Source organism: Crotalus tigris, unplaced genomic scaffold, assembly GCF_016545835.1.
Source record: "Crotalus tigris isolate CLP2741 ecotype Arizona unplaced genomic scaffold, ASM1654583v1 scf7180000021573.356075, whole genome shotgun sequence".
In the NCBI taxonomy this organism is placed as follows: domain Eukaryota; kingdom Metazoa; phylum Chordata; class Lepidosauria; order Squamata; family Viperidae; genus Crotalus; species Crotalus tigris.
In genome coordinates this window covers 117,411-136,142 of record NW_024098572.1, presented here as the reverse complement: position 1 = coordinate 136,142, position 18,732 = coordinate 117,411, and the positions used below count along the sequence as shown (strand labels likewise).

General features: G+C 48.0%; 1 protein-coding gene across 1 annotated transcript; it reads left to right on the top strand.

Annotated features, from left to right (window-relative positions):
* Nucleotides 1-3,171: 3,171 nt before the first annotated feature.
* On the top strand, nt 3,172-17,950 carry SERPINH1 (serpin family H member 1). Its single transcript, XM_039318824.1, has 5 exons — nt 3,172-3,327; nt 12,587-13,233; nt 13,728-13,826; nt 15,251-15,483; nt 17,563-17,950. The coding sequence occupies exons 2-5, from the start codon at nt 12,609-12,611 to the stop codon at nt 17,863-17,865; spliced, it is 1,260 nt and encodes a 419-aa protein (XP_039174758.1). The 5' UTR covers nt 3,172-3,327; nt 12,587-12,608; the 3' UTR covers nt 17,866-17,950.
* Nucleotides 17,951-18,732: the final 782 nt, after the last annotated feature.

The following is an 18,732-nucleotide window of genomic DNA, read 5'->3' as shown; positions in this document are numbered from 1 at the left end:
GTTTCCATCCGTTGGTTCTTGTCCTGCCTTCAGGTGCTTTGGAAAATAGCTTGACTCCCTCTTCTTTGGGGCAGCCCCTGAGATACTGGAACACTGCTATCATGTCCTCCCCTTCTCTTCATTAAACTAGACATACCCATTTCCGGCAACCGTTCCTCGTATGTTTCAGCCTCCAGTCCCCTGATCATCTTTGTTGCTCTTCTCTGCCCTCTTTCTAGAGTCTCAACATCTTTTTTACATCGTGGTGACCAAAACTGGACGCAGATAGACAGGAAGGAGGAAGGAAGGAAGAAGGGAGGGAGGGAGGGAGGAGGAGATAGGAAGGAAGGAAGGAAGGAAGGGAGGGAGGGAGGGAGGAGAGGAGGAGAAGGAAGGAAGAAGGGAGGGAGGAGGGAGGAGGGAGGAGGGAGAGAGAGAAAGGAAGGAAGGAAGGAAGGAAGGAAGGAAGAAGGGAGGGAGGGAGGGAGATAGGAAGGAAGGAAGGAAGGAAGGAGGGAGGGAGGGAGGGAGGGAGGAGGGAGAGAGAGAAAGGAAGGAAGGAAGGATGGAAGAAGGGAGGGAGAGAGATAGGAAGGAAGGAAGGAAGGAAGGAAGGAAGGAAGGAAGGAGGGAGGGAGGAGGGAGAGAGAGAAAGGAAGGAAGGAAGGAAGAAGGGAGGGAGGGAGATAGGAAGGAAGGAAGGAAGGAAGGAAGGAAGGAAGGAAGGAAGGAAGGAGGGAGGGAGGGAGGAGGGAGAGAGAGAGGAAGGAAGGAAGGAAGGAAGAAGGGAGGGAGAGAGATAGGAAGGAAGGAAGGAAGAAGGGAGGGAGGAGGGAGAGAGAGAAAGGAAGGAAGGAAGGAAGAAGGGAGGGAGGGAGGGAGGGAGACAGGACAACTTTAACAAAAAAGCATAAAATCGGGCACAACTCTTAAGACAACTGCCCTTTTCTTCTTTTCCTTCCTTCCTTCCCTCCTCCCCTCCCATTCCCCCCGTTCTTCCTTTCTCCCTTTGGTCCTTCCCTCCCCTCCCATCTCCTTCCTTCCTTCCTCCCTCCCCCCTTTCCCCTTTCCTTCCCTCCCATCTCCTTCCCTCCTCCTTCCCTCCTTTCCTTCCTTCCCTCCCTCCCTCTTTCTCACTTTACAGCTGCAATGATTCACTTAACAACCACGGCCAAAACGTTCATAAATAGGGCACAACTCACTTCACAGTACCTTCCTTAACCATGGAAATTTGAGGGGTTTCCACTGCGGTCGTAAGACGAGGACTACCTGTACGACAAGCAGGCCACAAGCCCTTCCTGCAGCTGCCCCCTCCGTCTCGCAGCCTCCCCCCCTCCGAGACACCCCAAGCGCCCCCCCCCAGCTTTTGAACCCCAGAAGGGCATGAAGACCCTCTAGTTAGACTCGGAGGATCTGTGAGCACCGACTTACGGGGCCCTTGCAAAGATGCTCACCGCTTCGCCATATTTGTGGGACGGTTTAATTTTGGGGTGACCCGCCCAGAATTGGGGGAATGAAGCAAGGCATCAGTTAGGCCGTAGAGCAGTGGTTCTCAACCCGTGGGTCGGGACCCCATTTGGGGTCGAACGACCATTTCACGGGGGTCGCCAAACAACGCAGTCCGCCATTTTTCCCCCCCTTTTCCTTAGCTTTGCTACTCCCTTTTATTCTATTGGCTTTTGAAAGCCAATAGAAGAGACTCTCTTGAATAGAGTCTAATTCTATTGGCTTTCAAAAGCCAATAGGAATTGTCCAAGCTGTCTCTGCCCTGCTGAGCCTGCCAAAAGTCCCAGTCTGCAAACGGTGCTGCCCCAGTTGAGTAGTCCTCGACTTACGACCGGTGGAGGAGTCCTCGACTTACGACCGGTTGGGGGGGGTCGCGGCATTAAAAAGGTTGAGAACCACTGAGGTAGAGGAAAGGAACAGAGCACTCCAAAACTCTTAATGCCTGCACGCTCCAGATCTTTCCATAACTTTGGCAAAAGTCTTTTCATTCTTTTGGCAAAAATCTTTTCAGTCTTTTGGCAAACTGCCCCCCCCCCCAAAAAAAACCTCCCAGATGAAGCGGGAGACGTTGTCCAATGGTTGCAACCCACGTTGCACGAAGCCGTGGTTTGGCATTCGCATGTGAGTCCCCCCCCCCAATTCTCCAGAGGACAAAGCTGTCAATTCAGGACTTATTACAGTTCATCGCGCAGTCCGCCAGATGTTCAGGCCACATCTGGCCTTTTGATCCACCTGTCCTTCCCGAGAGGCACCTGTGGATGTCTGATGGTGGTTAAGGTCTCCGTGTTCCTTTTACCATTGACTGACAGGTGTGTGTGTGTGTGTGTGTGTGTGTGTGTGTGTGTGTGTGTGTGTTTGCCAATGCTGATGGTGTTCAAGGGATGCTCCGGCATTACTACTGCAGTTCCAGGGTGCTGTTCCTCGCAAAGGCCAACATCTCTGACAGGCTGTGCCTTCTTCTCCATTCCAGACACCCACACACACACACCCCCCCACAAACATCAACCCTGCAGGTTGGCTTGGGTCCAAGAGCGGGTGATGGAGAGCTTTATATGTGATTTTTTTAAAAAATATAAATTTGACAGCGAGAACAATCAACCAGTGGAACAGAAGTTGCCTTCAGAAGTTGTGGGAGCTTCATCACTGGAAGAGACTGGACTACCGTCAGTCAGAAATGGTGTAGTAGGGACTGCTGCTTGGGCAGTGGAGGGGGGGTTGGACTAGATGACCTCCAAGGTCCCTTCCAACTCTAGTTATTCTAGGTCCATCTATGTGCCTCCTCCAGCAACCCACCTCCAGATTTCTCCCCACCCTCCACCGCTGTACAAATACTAACCCACCTTTATTTGAACCCAGTCCAAACCCGTGTTCGTTTACGAGTCGGGGAGTCACACACACACACACACACACACACACACACACACACACACACACACACACGGCAAATCCGCGCCAGCTCACCTGGGCTTTGCACACACACACACACACACACACAGACACACACACACACACACGGCAAATCCGCGCCAGCTCACCTGGGCTTTGCAAAAGCCGCGCGGCTGCGCCTGCAAAGGGAGACGGTCGCAAAGCGGAGCGGCGGCGCCGCTGCTGCTGCAACCCGAGCGGCGGTAGGACCCTGCAGCGGCGGGGAGGGGAAGGGAGGGGAGGGCCTCCTCTTGCAAGAGGAGTTTGGAGAAGTTGCCCTCCCCCCTCCGGCCGCCCCTTTCCAGAAGTTTCTCCGGCCCCCTTATATAGCCCCCTGGACCGGCGGCGCCTCGGCCCGAGAAAGCCAGTCCGGAGCGCGGAGGGTTCCCACGGCCTTTGCAAGCTGCAAGCCCCGAGGTGAGGAGGGAAGGACGGAAGGAGGGAGAAAGCGGGTCCCGGGCCACGGCCGGCCTTTGCAAGCCGCTTGGCCGGGAAGCGGCGGAGGCTTTGCAAGCTTTGGGGCCCTTCCCGCTTGCAAGCAAGAGGAGTCGAGCGGCTAAAGCGGAGTGGAGCCGGATTGCAAGCTCCATCGCTGGGGTCCGCCTTCCTTGAGCCCCCCCCCCCGACTAGATGGTCCGTATTCGGGTCCCCGTCGTGTTTCTGCCTCTGGGACGGGCATGTCCCATCATCCCCGACCCGCGCGTCGTATGTCCCATCATCCCTTCCCAGTCCGTGCACGGCATGCCCCATCGTCCATTCCCAGCCCGTGCACGGCATGCCCCATCGTCCACTCCCAGCCCGTGCACGGCATGCCCCATCATCCCCTCCCAGCCTGTGCACGGCATGCCCCATCATCCCCTCCCAGCCCGTGCAGGCTTATTTCCCGGCATTCCTTCTCGAACCGTGCGTGGCATGCCCCATCATCCCCTCCCAGTCCGTGCGTGGCATGCCCCATCATCCCCTCCCAGTCCGTGCGTGGCATGCTCCATCATCCCCTCCCAGCCCGTGCACGGCATGCCCCATCATCCCCTCCCAGCCCGTGCAGGCTTATCTCCCGGCACTCCTTCTCGAACCGTGCGTGGGAAGTCCCATCATCCCCTCCCAACCCGCGCGTCGTATGTCCCATCATCCCCTCCCGACCTGTGCGTGGCATGGCCCATCATCCCCTCCCAGCCCGCGCGTGGCATGCCCCATCGTCCCCTCCCAGCCCGTGCAGGCTTCTCTCCCGACCCGTGCGTGGGAAGTCCCATCATCCCCTCCCAATCCGCGCATCGCATGTCCCATCGTCCCCTCCTCACTCTTGCATGCTCTGCCCCATCATCCCCTTCTAAGCCGTGCAAGGGGACAGCGGACTCGCCTTCCTACATAGGCTTTGTTGGGTGGGGGGGCTCTTTCCCCCCTCCCTTCCCAGGTCTCCGGTTCAAAGATCAGGGATCTTGACCCGCTTTTCGGGCTGCGTTCACACGACGCGTGGACCCGGGAGCCCCTGCCTTGGTTTCCAGCCGGAGGAAAGGAGTTCACCAGGGGAGGGGGGGAGACCCCCAGATCAGCCCGGGAGGGGGGGCGCCTGGCACCCCCAAAGCGCTTGGCTTGCAAACTGGGAAGAGAGCACGGGAATCTGACCCGGAGGATTCCCGGGAGCAGCTGGAGATCCGGCGGGCGGGTTAACCTGGGCTTTGCTGGGCGGGTCCTGCTTATGGCGGCTGGGGGGGGGGAGTGCAATTGCTTGGGCGAAAATGCCCCCCTTTCTCCGTGCACGCAAGAGAAAGTCCATCCAGACGACAGAGATCCGCTGAGCCTTTGCATTCAGGTCCCAGGTTTTTTTTTGGGGGGGGTCTTTTGTCTCAAGCAGATGCTGCGGGGGGGGGCGATGTACCGTTTCTATTAGGGAAGGGGCCCAGAGGATGCAGTTGGGAAGAAAGAAAAAAAAACTAGACAAGTGGACTGCATTCACACGACATATTAGACTTAGAGCAAGGAGCAGAAAACTTTTTTTTCCCTGTTTCCACTTCTTGCATCAGCCCCCATGCACAAATGGACTGCATCTGTCAGAAGTGGTGTAGGTGTAGGGTCTCCTGCTTGTGTGTGTGTGTGTGTGTGTGTGTTGGACTAGATGACCTCCAAGGTCCCTTCCCACTCTTGTTCTAATTCTAAAAAAAAAATGATATTGGTTAAGTCTTTAATGCAGCTGGAGGAGGGCTGGTTCTCTGTAATAAACCCTGATTTGTTTTTCCCTTTAAAGAAGTCTGCTTGTTCCATCATGGCTAGGCGCTGGATTTGGAAACCCTGATTCTGAATTCAGGCTTGTGACCGTGGCTTATTCCAAATGGAACATATTTGGCAAAAGAAGCAAAGCTAGGCAGAGGGCCTGCCCCCTAAATAAAGTATATTTCTGAGTATATAAACCCAGCATTGGTTGCTTGGATTTAAAAACGTTTTGCCCCGTGGCTGACTTGGCCTGGCTAAGCTTAAATTTAGCTCCTGGGGCTGCCCTTCAATTTTATTTTTAATTTTGCCCTCTGCAAAAGGACTGAGAAGACTGTCCTGACAATCAAGCATCCAGAAAGTGACACTTGTCAGGTCGTTAGCTAGATGCAAAATAATGGTTAGGATGCCTATGGCTCAGGATCGGTCGAAGATGGAATTTGAGGCAGGAAATAAAATTAGAAAAGAAACAGACAAAAGTTTGCAGTTAACGATTCTTTGGTTTGTGTGTCTCTTGCTAAGCCTATCAAGCCGATGTTGGGCTTATTCCCATTTTTGCTGATAGCTTCTCATTCGCTGGGGGGAAAATATAATACAATTTTACCAGGATGTCTTTAAAAAGTGGACCGGGTGAGTTTAAAATCCTGTAGGCTGTTTAAAATAGCCAATTGGATGTCCCTTTTTTTTGCTTTGGACAGAGAAAAGGGTAGAAAGGAAGATTAGAGGTCAGTTTAGGAGAAATAAGGACAATTTAAACCGGTTAACCAATAATTAAAAAAAAAAGCCACTCTTAATACTGCCTGCATGAAAACCCACTTTGCTAAACCAGAATCTTGTTTTTCATCCAAGGAGGTGGTTGATTGAGTTAATTAAACATACCCACCCCCTCCCTCCCCAAGTGTCTTTGGTTTGAATGTATAATAATAATAATAATAATAATAATAATAATAATAATAATAATAATAATAATAATAATAATAATAATAAAAAGTTGGAAGGGACCTTGGAGGTCATCTAGTTCAACCCCCTGCCCAGGCAGGAAACCCCCCATACCATTTCAGACAAATGGCTGTCCAGTCTCTTCTTAAAAACTTCCAGTGTTGGAGCATTCACTGCTTCTGGAGGCAGGTAGTTCCACTGGTTAATTGTTCTAACTTTTTAACTTTTTTGTTTTAACTTAGATGTAACTGTAAGCCGCCCAGTTATCCTATCATAAGATGGGTGGCCAATAAAATATAGGAAGGAAGGAAGGAAGGAAGGAAGGAAGGAGAGGGAGAATATGAGAGACAATGTGAAGGAAGGAAAAAAGAAAAAAGAAGGGAAGAACAGATAAACTCTGCAAATCAGAAGCACGTGGATATTATGTTTGATCTTAAAGCAAGTTTCTAGCCCTCAAAGTTGGAAAGAGAAACACGGGAAAAGCCTTAAGCCTCTGCAGAATTAGAAACAAAGACTATTTACTGGAAATTCTTTCGGAGATAACGCTCTAGCTGGTTGCATTCTGTTGGAACAAGACTCAACAATTTGCAATGGACGGGGGCGTGTGCAGAAATACACAAAGGGGGAATAAAATTAAATTTGGAGTTTTAAGCCGGTCGGCTTTGGCCTTGATTTCTCTTCAACATCCTCTTTCTACCAGGCAGCCCAGATAATCATGGGCTTTGTCTCAAAGCTTTCCCAGGCTGGGCCTGCCTGCCTACGTGGCACAGCTTGGCGGGGATGGTGATGGAAGTATAAGGGGGGGGGAGGGAGGATGGAGCTTCTGGAAACATCTGCAGCGTTTTGCAGTCTGAGGTTTCTTTCTCTTTTTTTTTGTGACTGCGTGTGGCTGTAAAGCGATGCTTCAACATTGATGGAGCAGTTGTAAACGTCAAACGGTCACTAAATGAATTTTTGGTTAAAAGTTGAGGACTGCCTGTAATTTTAAAAACACCACCCTGTCCTTTTTTGGAGGGCCGGGAAACCTGGTGCAGAAATATTTCCAAAAAGGGATATTTTCTCACCTGGTGGGGTTTTATTTAACAGCAGGCTAATCCCATCCTGGGGATTGAAATTGTCCAGATTTTCATCACTGCAAAATAACAGAAGCCTTGAAAACCAGCCCTAAACAAAGTCCCGATGACTTTGAAGTTAAAAATGAAAGCCCTTGTTGGAAAAAGGCAAACTTAAACTGCAGACTAACCCAGTTGGAAGGGACCTTGGAGGTCTTCTAGTCCAACCCCTTGCTGGAGCCAGGATCTACCACAATGATCAATGACTGGGTATCTACCGATCGGTGATCAGAAAGGCTGATCTGCGATGAGGAACTTTTTTTTTTTTTGCACGTGAATGCATTTGTGCAAACACGAGCGAATAGAACAGAGTAAGAGTGGAATAGGAATAGAATGCACAATAGAGTAGAATAGAATAATAATAATAATAATAATAATAATAATAATAATAATAATAATAATAATAAAGTTGGAAGGGACCTTGGAGGTCATCTAGTCCAACCCCCTGCTCGGGCAGGAAACCCTACACCATTTCGGACAAATGGCTGTCCAGTCTCTTCTTTAAAAACATCCAGTGTTGGAGCATTCACCCGCTTCTAGAGGCAGGTTGTTCCACTGGTTAATTGTTGTAACTGTCAGGAAGTTTCTCCTTAGTTCTAAGTTGCTTCTGTCCTTGATGAGTTTCCATTCGTCGCTTCTTGTCCTGCCTTCAGGCGCTTTGCAGAATAGCTTGACTCCCTCTTCTTTGGGGCAGCCCCTGAGATACTGGAACACTGTTAGAAATATAAACACAATAGAAATATAGAATAGAATAGAAATATAGAATAGAATAGAATAGAAATATAGAATAGAAAGGAAAATGATAAAAAATAGAATAGAAATATAGAATAAGAATAGAATAGAACAGAATAAGAATAGAATAGAATAAGGAAAAAGAATAGAATAGAATAGAATAGAATAGAATAGAATAGAATAGAATAGAAGCTGGAAGGGACCTTGGAGGTCTTCTAGTCCAGCCCCCTGCTCAAGCAGGAGAACCTATACCATCTCAGACAGGTGACTGTCCAGCCTCTTCTTAAGAAGAAATTAGCCAACTATTTGTCTGAAATGGTATAGGAGGGTCTTCTGCTTGAACAGGGGGTTAGACTAGAAGACCTCCAAGGTCCCTTCCAACTCTTGTTATTCTGTTAATTCCTGTAAGGTTGTGTAGCTTAACACCCATCACACCCAGTGAAAGAATTTCAACAGCTTTCCTGGAGCAGGTGACGGCATGCTATGGATGCTTTCCCCGCTTGTTCAAGCTTCAACTAGTCCTTGATTTACGGTGATAATGGAGCCTGCCCACTACAGTCATAAATCATACAGTCATAAAGCCGGTCACCACTGTAACTGGACCATTTTTACAACGGTGGCAGTCCTTAAGACAATCTGTTATTCAGTATAGACGTGTCTCGCAGCTTTTTCCCCATTGCCAGCAATGGGGTGGGCACGGTTTCCTGGTGACGTGTCGGCAGCTTGACACCCCTGACCTGTACCATCTCAGACAGGTGAATGTCCAGTCTATTCTTAAAAAACTCCAGTGAAGGAGTGCCCACAATTTCTGGTGGCCAGCGGTTCCAGTGGTTAATTGTCCTCACTGTCAGGAAGTTTCTCCTTAATTCCAGGTTGCTTCTCTCCTTGATCAATTTCCAACCACTGTTTCTCGTCCTGCCCTCTGGTGCTTTGGAGAATAGCTTGACTCCCTCTTCTTTGGGGCAGTCCCTCAGATACTGGAACACTGCTGTCAGGTCACCCCTATTTCTTCTTTTTTTTTTTTTAGGCTAGCCAAACCCAAGTCCCGCAGCCGTTCTTCATATGTTTTAGTCTCCAGGCCGTGGATCCTCTTAGTTGCTCTTTGAATTTTTTCCAAACTCTCAACCTCTTTTTTTGTGATACGGTGACCAAAATTGGCTGCAGTATTCCAGGTGTGGCCTCACTAGGGTTTTATAAAGCGGTAATATTACTTAGCGTGATTTTGATTCTGCGCCTCTGTTTATGCAACCCAGGATTGTGTTATTCTTTGACTCAGCAATGCCACGCTCAACTTAATCTTAAGGATGGGGGGGGCATCACTTTTGCATGGATAGTTAAGATTATACGGGACAATCAGCATGCAAGTAGTCCTCCAATTAACCACCATAATTGAGCCAAAATCTCCACTCCTAAGCCAGACAGTTATTAAGCCAGTTTTGCCTTGCTTTATGGCCTTTCCAGCCACACTTGTTCAGCGAATCACCGCAGCTGTTAAGTTAAAAACAAGGTTGTTAAATAATCCGGCTTCTCCGTTGACTTTGCTTGTCGGACGGTCGCAAAAGGGAATCACGTGGACACCGGGGGGGGCACCCCGACCGTCATAAATGCGAGTCGGTTGCCAAGCATCTTGAATTTTGATCAGATGCTGCAACGGTCGACAGCATGAAAAGGGTCAATAAGTTGCTTTTTCGACGGGGGTTGTAACTTTGAATGGTCACTAAACAAACGGTTGTAAGTTGAGGACTGCCTGTAATCGCATTGAAGATGTTTTGTTCTTTTTCTTCTTTCTTCGCTCTCTTCCCCCCAATTTCACTAAGTATTTCTCTTTTGGGGGGAATGGGGGGAAAGGAAAATCAGCTTGCTTATTGAGTCTTAATGGAAAATGCTGCTGTGTAGAGACAAAACATCTTATTTTGCAAAAAAATCTATTGGAAGGGAGCGATTTATCATCTTTTCTGGGCGAATTATTTGTCCGCTTATTGTATCTCAGCTCTCGAAGTCAAAAGTTGAAGATGACTTTAAACCAGAATTATTTTTTGTTAGGAATAATAGGAGCTAATTATGAGAAAGACTGCAGATATCTAATACTACACGTACGAACGGCAGCAAAAACTGTGTTTGCCCAACACTAGAAAAAATGAAAACTTACCAACGGAAGAAGTACTAATTAAGAAAATTCTAGAGTGCGCAGAAATGGACAGATTGACTTTAAAGATTAAAGAGAAAGAAGACTCAGTGTACTTTAGAACATGGGCTAATTTTTATCAGTGGCTAGAAAAACGAACGTGATATGTCATTTTGAATATATATTAGCAAAAAGAAGGCTATCAAGTGATTAATTGATACATTGTTTATGATAATTAACTATTATCTATTGTTAGTTAAATACATGTACCCAGACATTATGCTGTTTGCTAAATATTGAAAATGTTATTTGGAAAAACCCCAACCCTAATCCCGACTCCACCTTATCCCTAACCCAGAGGCTCTTTTATGACTCGTGGACTTCAACTCCCAGAATTCCTGAGCCAGCCAGCCTGAGGGGAAAGGGAGAGGTTTCCAAGCTGAGCCATGCTGGCTCAGGAATTCGGGGAATTGAAGTCCACGAGTCATGAAGGGACCATAGTTCCCTCATGCTGGCTGAGGACTTCTGGGAGTTGAAGTCCACGAGTCATAAAAGAGTCAAGATTGCCTACCCCTGCCCTAACCTTATAAAACTAATAAAATCTATATAAAAAAAGTTGGGGGTGAGATGTGTGCCCCTTAATCCTTTTCTAGTGGAAATACAAAGCGTTGAAACTGGCATGTACTTTGACACTGGCGTGTGGCCTTCTCTGCTGTTGCCAGCGTTTGGTTGCTGCTGTTTTTTTGAGATGCATTTACCTGTTGCTTCCTTGAGTCACTGCTCCAAAGTTACACTCGGTTGTAAACACTCGTTAAGTGTGGCAGGGGAGGGGGAGAAATATAGGTAGTCCTCTGCTTAACAACAATTTGTTTAGTGACCGTTACAACGGCCTTGAAAAAAGGGACTTTTTTCGCACTTACGACCTTTGCATCATATCATTTAGATTCAGATGCTTAACAATTGACTCACATTTATGACGGGGTTGCAGTGTCCCGGAGTCACGTGATCCCCATCCGAGGTGGGGAAACCAGATTCGCTTAATGGCCGTGTCCAACTGCAGTGATCCACTTAACAACGGTGCTCAGAAAAGCCGTAAAAATGGGGGCAAAACTCAACTAATTTCTCAGCGACAGAAATTTTGGGCTCAATTGTGGTCGTAAATTGAGGACTAGCTGCACTGTGATTCTAGCTAAATCTTTAATTCTTCAATTTGGGGAAATTCCAAAGTGTTGTTTAATCCTGGACTCCCTCTAGTGGATTTTTAGGGGAACGCATCTATGATTTCAGCTTTTTATATAGCCAGGCACTTCCAGATGTTTGGGGACTACAGCATCCATGCTTCACAGCCAGGAAGTGCTGATTGGAAGGCCTAGGAGCTTGGGGAAAAACCTGTATTACATATCACCGGGAATTATTATTATTATTGGGGGGTGGGAATACAGTCTTTTGCAAAATGCCATTTATTAACTTCATTAAACATCTAGGGGTGACAGGATAGCAGTCAGTGTTCCAATATATCAGGGGCTGCCCCAAAGAAGAGGGAGTCAAGCTCTTCTCCAAAGCACCTGAAGGCAGGAGAAGAAGCAACAGATGGAAACTAATCAAGGAGAGAAGCAACCTAGAACTGAGGAGAAACTTCCTGACAGTGAGAACAATTAACCAGTGGAACCACCTGCCTCCAGAAGTTGTGAATGCTGGAAGTTTTTAAGAAGAGACTGGACAGCCATTTGTCTGAAATGGTACAGGGTTTCCTGTCTGAGCAGGGGGTTGGACTAGATGACCTCCAAGGTCCTTTCCACCACCATCATCATCACTATCATTATTATTATTACTATTACTATTATATTATTATTATTATATTATATGAACCTCAGTCAACTGAACATTCAAATTGGCTGGCGCTGATGGTTGACACGGGTTGCTACCAGCATCCTAGGTGTCAACCAGGTACCTCCTTAATATATATATATATTATCAGCTTTATTAAATGGTGCCTTCACACTCAGCCTTATATTTAATCTCTTGGACTATATAAATTGCTTGAATTAAAATTCCCTCAAAAAGTAGAAAAACACAATACCATGGTCCTCATGATCACGGCTGAGGCCAAACTTTCTGTTGTTAAGTGAGACGTTTGTTCGGCGAATTTTGCCCTTTTTACTACCGTTGTTAAGTGAATCACTGCAGTTTATAAGTTAGTAGCCCGGTTGTTAAGTGAATCCAGCTTCCCTATTGAGTTTGCATGTCAGAAGGTCGCAAAAGGGAATATTGCAACCCTGCAACGGTCATAAATGTGAGTCGGTTGCCAAGTATCTGAATTTTGATCACGTGACCTGAGGGATGCTGCGACGGTCATAAGTGTAAGAAAACGGCCCAAACTCACTTTTTTCCCATGCTGTTGTAACTTGGAACGGTCACTAAGAGAACTGTGGTAAGTCCAGGACCACCTATAAATCTATTAATGTCTGGGTACTGTGTTAATTTTCCTATCGTGACCTGAGGGGCTCTGAGGCATTGTGGGAAATGTAGTTCCTGCTGTAACAGCCATTTTGATTTCTCGTAGGTTTTGACTGCTCGCCGCTAACATGGATGCCACCTGGTTGATCCATCTCCTCGCGCTCTGCGCTCTCGCCACGGCTGTCCCCTCCGACAAGAAGGTGGCGGAGAAAAAACCGACCTCGAAAGAGAAGCATCTGAGCGAGAAGGCCACCACCTTGGCTGACCGCAGCGCCATCTTGGCCTTCAACCTCTACAGCGTGATGGCCAAGGACAAGAACCTGGAGAACATCTTGGTGTCTCCCGTGGTGGTGGCGTCTTCTCTGGGGTTGGTGTCTCTCGGCGGGAAGGACGCCACGGCGTCGCAAGCTAAGGCTCTGCTTAGTGCCAGCAAGCTCAACGACGAGTACATCCACAGTGGACTCTCGGAGCTGCTGACCGACGTCAGCAACGCCACGGCCAGGAACGTCACTTGGAAACTGGGCAGCCGTCTCTACGGGCCCAGCTCCATCAGCTTCGCGGAGGACTTTGTGCAGAACAGCAAGAAGCACTACAACTGCGAGCATTCCAAGATCAACTTCCGAGACAAGCGTAGCGCCCTCAAGTCCATCAACGAGTGGGCTGCCCAGACCACGGACGGCAAGCTGCCCGAGGTCGCCAAAGACGTGGCGAAGACCGATGGGGCCTTGATCGTCAACGCCATGTTCTTCAAACGTGAGTCCGGGTGGAGGGAGAGCTTTGAGCCAGAGGGGGGAAAAGGGTGGAGATTTGGTTGGTGGGGTGTCAGCGGACGGATCGGGAACTCGAGATGGAGATGGTGGCTGCCGTCTTCTCTTGTTTTGACCCCTCCGATGGTTGACCCAACTTGGTGGCCACTCAGAAAGTTCATATGTTCCTTAGGAATGCATCTAGGAGAGAGTTTTCCAAACCTGGGTGGATTTCAGCTGCCAGAATTCCCCAGCCAGCAATGCCTATTACTTTCCTCCTGTCTCCTAGAGAAGAGAGACTACAGAGAAAGGGATTATAAGAGAGTAAGCAGGCCACAATGGGGATACCCATCAAAAAGGATGAATTCAGGGAATTCTGGGATTTGAAGTTCGCCCGTTTAAAAAGTGGCCCAGGTTGGAAAACCCTAATCTAAACCTGGATTTTGCAAACATTTTCCATTGTTGCCATTTGCATTAATGCATCCCTTTTGATTTGTTTAGCGCACTGGGATGAGAGGTTCCATCACAAGATGGTGGACAACCGTGGCTTCATGGTGTCGCGTTCCTACACAGTCGGCATTTCCATGATGCACCGTACAGGTAAGGAAACCTGGATTTTTTTTAAAAAAAAGCATGATTTTTCGTTTCCTTTGTCCCAGGATCTCCACTTGGATTTTTCCGTAAGTGTTTGAGGCAGTAAATGAGCTGAACAAAATCTTTGCATTTTTCCGCAAAGTAACACCAAGCTAGCTGTAAATTGTTAACCATGAATGCATGTTGGGCTGAAGGGAGGAACATTAAACTTCTGACTCTACAGGGCTATAGGTAGTCCTTGACTTACAACAGTTCTTTTAGTGACCATTTGAAGTTGGTCTTCCACTCTTGAAGGTTGGAGAGCCTATGCTATTCTGGACAAATGGTTGTCCAGTCTCGTCTTCCAGTGGCAAGCAGTTCCAGTGGTTAATTGTTCTAACTGTCAGGAAGTTTCTCCTTAGTTCCAGGTTGCTTCTCTCCTTGATGAGTTTCCATCTGTTGCTTCTTGTCCTGCCTTCAGGCACTTTGGAGAATAGCTTGACTCCCTCTTCTTTGGGGCAGCCCCTGAGATATTGGAAGACCGCTCTCATGTCTTTCTTAGTCCTTCTTTTCATTAAACTAGATATACCCAAAGGAGCAGAATAACAGAGTTGGAAGGGATCTTGGAGGTCTTCTATTCCAACCCCCTGCTCAAGCAGGAGCCCCTATAGTATTCCAAACAGATGGCTGTCCAGTCTCTTCTTATCCTTATGGCGCACTCACCACATCTGGAGGCAGGTTGTTCCACTGGTTAATTGTCCTCACTGTCAGGAAATTTCTCCTTAGTTCTCGGTTGCTTCTCTCCTTGCTTAGTTTCCATCCGTTGTTTCTTGTCCTGCCTTCAGGCGCTTTGGAGAATAGCTTGACTCCCTCTTCTTTGGGGTAGCCCCTGAGATACTGGAACACTGCTATTATGTCCCCCCTCGTCCTTCTTTTCACCAGACTATATATATCCAATTCAATTCAGTTCAGAATGAAGCTGGAAGGGACTTGGAGGTCTTCTAGTCCAGCCCCCTGCTCAAACAGGAAACCCTATACCATTTCGGACAAATGGCTGTCCAGTCTCTTCTTAAAAACCTCCAGTGTTGGAGCAGTCACGGCTTCTGGAGGCAGGTTGTTCCACTGGTTAATTGTTCTGTCAAGAAATTCCTCCTTAGTTCCAGGTTGCTTCTCTCCTTGATTAGTTTCCATCCGTTGCTTCTTGTCCTGCCTTCGGGTGCTTTGGAGAAAAGCTTGACTCCCTCTTCTTTGGGGCAGCCCCTGAGATATTGGAACACTGCTATCATGTCACCCTTCGTCCTTCTCTTCATGAAACTAGACCGACCCAATTCCAGCAACTGTTCTTCACATGTTTTAGCCTCCAGTCCCCTGATCATCTTTGTGGCTCTTCTCTGCCCTCTATTTCCAGAGTCTGATCAGCCCACCGATTCTAATTTTATGCATTTGTGCAGGATTGTACAAGTACTACGAGGACGAGGCGGAGAAGTTGCAGATCGTGGAGATGCCGTTGGCTCACAAGCTCTCCAGCCTGATCATCATCATGCCGAACCACGTTGAGTCCTTGGAACGACTGGAGAAGCTGCTCACTCGGGAACAGCTGCAGATTTGGTTGGGCAAGTTGAAGGAGCGGTCAGTGGCCATCTCTTTGCCCAAAGTCAGCCTAGAAGTCAGCCATGACATTCAGGTGAGTAGCCTCAGCTGTCCAGTGGGGATAATGGTTGGAAGGGACCCTGGAGGTCTTCTAGTCTAACCCCCTGCTCAAGCAGGTCCTATACCATTTCAGACAAGTGGCTGTCCAGTGATGGAGGAGGGAGGAAGAAGGAAGGACAGTAGAATAATAGAAGGGACCTTGGAGGTCAACTAGTCCAACCCCCTGCTCAGGCAGGAGACCCTCTACCATTTCAGACAAGTGACTCTCCAGCCTCTTAAAAACCTCCAGCACTGGAGCATTCACAGCTTCTGAAAGCAAAAAAAGGTCCTCAATTTATGACCGCAGACGGAACTGGAATTGCCGTCGCTAAGTGATGGCTTTCTTAAATGAATCATCAACCTGACCTGATCTGTTTTTACAACCATTTTTAACCCTGGTCGTAAAGTGAACCCGACTTCCCGCATTGACTTGGCTTGTGGGAAGCTGGCTGGAAAGGCTGCCTATCGTGATTGTAGGATATTGCAATTGTCGTAAATGCGAGCTGGCTGCCAAGTAGTCGCAACCATGTGACGGCAGGGATGTGCAAAGGTTGTAACTTTGAGGAGGATTAATAGTAGAGGCCAGGGGTGGGCAACCTTGACTCTTTTATGACTCGTGGAGTTCAACTCCCAGAATTCCTGAGCCAGCCATGCTGAGGGGAAAGGGAGAGGTTTCCAAGCTGAGCCATGCCGGCTCAGGAATTCTGGGAGCTGAAGTCCACGAGTCATGAGGGGGCCATAGTTCCCCCATGCTGGCTGAGGAATTCTGGGAGTTGAAGTCCACAAGTCATGAAGGGGCCATAATTCCCCCATGCTGGCTCAGGAATTCTGGGAGTCGAAGTCCACAAGTCATAAAAGAGCCAAGGTTGCCTACCCCTGGCATAGAACCATAATGGAGCTTGCCCACTATGGTTTTAAAATGGGTCAGTTCCACGATTCATCCGATTTTATGAGCTCTTTTTACAACAGACGTTAAGTGAATATGGCAGTGGTTGGACCAACCAAAGGTTGCCTACGGGTCAACCAGTTTAACCAAAAACTGGAAATAGCTGCCTGTTTTCAGCAAAACTGTTATAAAACACAGTAAATGCGACCGACAGAGGCTGCAAAACAGTCAGAGCTATGGCCATTTTGTTGAGCGACCCAATTTCATGGTCACGTGATCAAAATCCAAATCCTTGGCGACCGAATCGTATATATGATGGTTGCCGTGTCCCCGGGGTCACCTGATTCTCCTTTTGCGACCTTCCGACGAGCACACAAAGCGAGGAAGCCAGGCTCACTCAGCAACTGTGTGACTCACTTTAAGGGCAGTGGTTCACTTTACAACGGTGGCAAGGAAGGTCGTAAAAATGGGGCAAAGCTCACTTAACTGGAGAGTTTGGGCTCCGTTGTGGTCGTTAAATCGAGGTTTGCCTGTAGAATTAATCTCAACTTGTCTTGTTGTGGTTCCGACAGATTTTATGCATTTTCTTAGTGTAACAGCTAATCTGTGGTTCCAAAAGATTAAACTCTTCAAAGAACTTCGAAGCATTGTTTACCTTATAGAATCTTTTATCCGAGTAGCATAATATCGGCACTAGATAATCGAAGCCAAAAACTGAATTCCCCTCTCCTGAGCACATAGTATCAAAGCACAATTCCCTCCTCCAATTAACAGTCATAAATCACATTCCCCAATTAACTTAAAAACTGAGCCCCCCCCCAATTCCTTATCAGCTCTGGTTACAATAACCTTGATTCTCACACTAAGTTTAGCGTTGTTCTGTCTAGCTAGACTCTCGTTCACATCCCCCCCTCCTCCCAGCATCATTTAACTCGGGTTCTCAACCTTAGCAACTTTAAAACTTGTGGACTTTGCTGGCTGAGGAATTCTGGGAGTTGAAGTCCACAAGTCTTAAAGTTGCCAAAGTTGAGAACCCCTGATCTAACTCTAAAAGCAAAAGGGTGTCGTCAATGCAGAACATCTGAGGTTAGCAGCGTCGACATCTCTGACATCACAGAAGTTCAGCCAATGGTTGAGCAGGGAAAACGATTCAAACCTTCTCCGCTCTCTTTCTCTCTTCCTGTTTAGAAACACTTAGCCGATCTCGGCTTAACCGAAGCCGTGGATAAAAACAAAGCCGACCTATCCAGGATCTCGGGCAAGAAGGATCTGTATCTCGCCAACGTCTTCCACGCGGCCGCCCTGGAGCTGGACACGGAGGGGAACCCCTTCGACTCGGACCTGTATGGCCGGGAAGAAATCCGGAATCCCAAGCTCTTCTACGTCGACCATCCCTTCATTTTCCTGATCAAGGACAATAAGACCAACTCGGTCCTGTTTATCGGCAGGCTAGTGAAGCCCAAGGGAGACAAAATGCGGGATGAATTGTAGATCGTCGGCCCGGTTTCATGTATGTCTGTTGATATACATTATTTTTTAAAGAAATGAGACAAAATAGGTGCTTTTTTTTTTTTAACTGGTAGCTCCAATTTTTTTCAACCTTACATTTGGGGGGGGGGGGGCATCCAAGTTGGTGAGATGGGAATGCAAACAAAGGAAGTGGAGAAGGACGAGGATCTCCCACCCAGCACCCAATTCTGCCCCTTATTTAGGGCGTTCCGTCTCTTCGGCTATAGGTAGTTCTTGATTTACAGCCACAACTGAGCCTCAAATTTCTGTTGTTAAAGTGAGAACTCTCTGAAGTGATTTTTTTTTGGCCCATTTTACGACTCTTCTTACCGCAGTCGTTAAGCAAATTGCCGCCGTTGTTCAGTTAGTGCAGGGGTAGGCAACCTTGGCTCTTTTATGACTCGTGGACTCCAACTCCTAGAATTCCTGTGCCAGCATGGGGGAACTATAGCCCCTTCATGACTCGTGGACTTCAACTCCCAGAATTCCTGTGCCAGCACAGGGATACTATGGCCTCTTCATGACTTGCGGACTTCAACTCCCAGAATTCCTGAGCCAGCATGGGGGAACTATGGCCCCTTCATGACTCGTGGACTTCAACTTCCAGAATTCCTGAGCCAGCATGGGGAAACTATGGCCTCTTTATGACTCGTGGACTTCAACTCCCAGAATTCCTGAGCCAGCATGGCTCAGCTTAGAAACTCTCCCTTTTCCCTCAGCATGGCAGGCTCAGGAATTCTGGGAGTTGAAGTCCATGAGTCATAAAAGAGCCAAGGTTGCCCACCCCTGAGTTAGTGACACGGTTGTTAAGCGAATCTGGCTCCCCCCGTTGACTTGGCTTTTCAAATG

Coding starts and splice junctions, on each gene's coding strand:
- SERPINH1 (XM_039318824.1), top strand. CDS start 12,609: ATGGATGCCACCTGGTTGATCCATCTCCTCGCGCTCTGCGCTCTCGCC. Junction 13,827..15,250: donor TTCCATGATGCACCGTACAG/GTAAGGAAACCT, acceptor GCATTTGTGCAG/GATTGTACAAGTACTACGAG. Junction 15,484..17,562: donor AAGTCAGCCATGACATTCAG/GTGAGTAGCCTC, acceptor CTTCCTGTTTAG/AAACACTTAGCCGATCTCGG.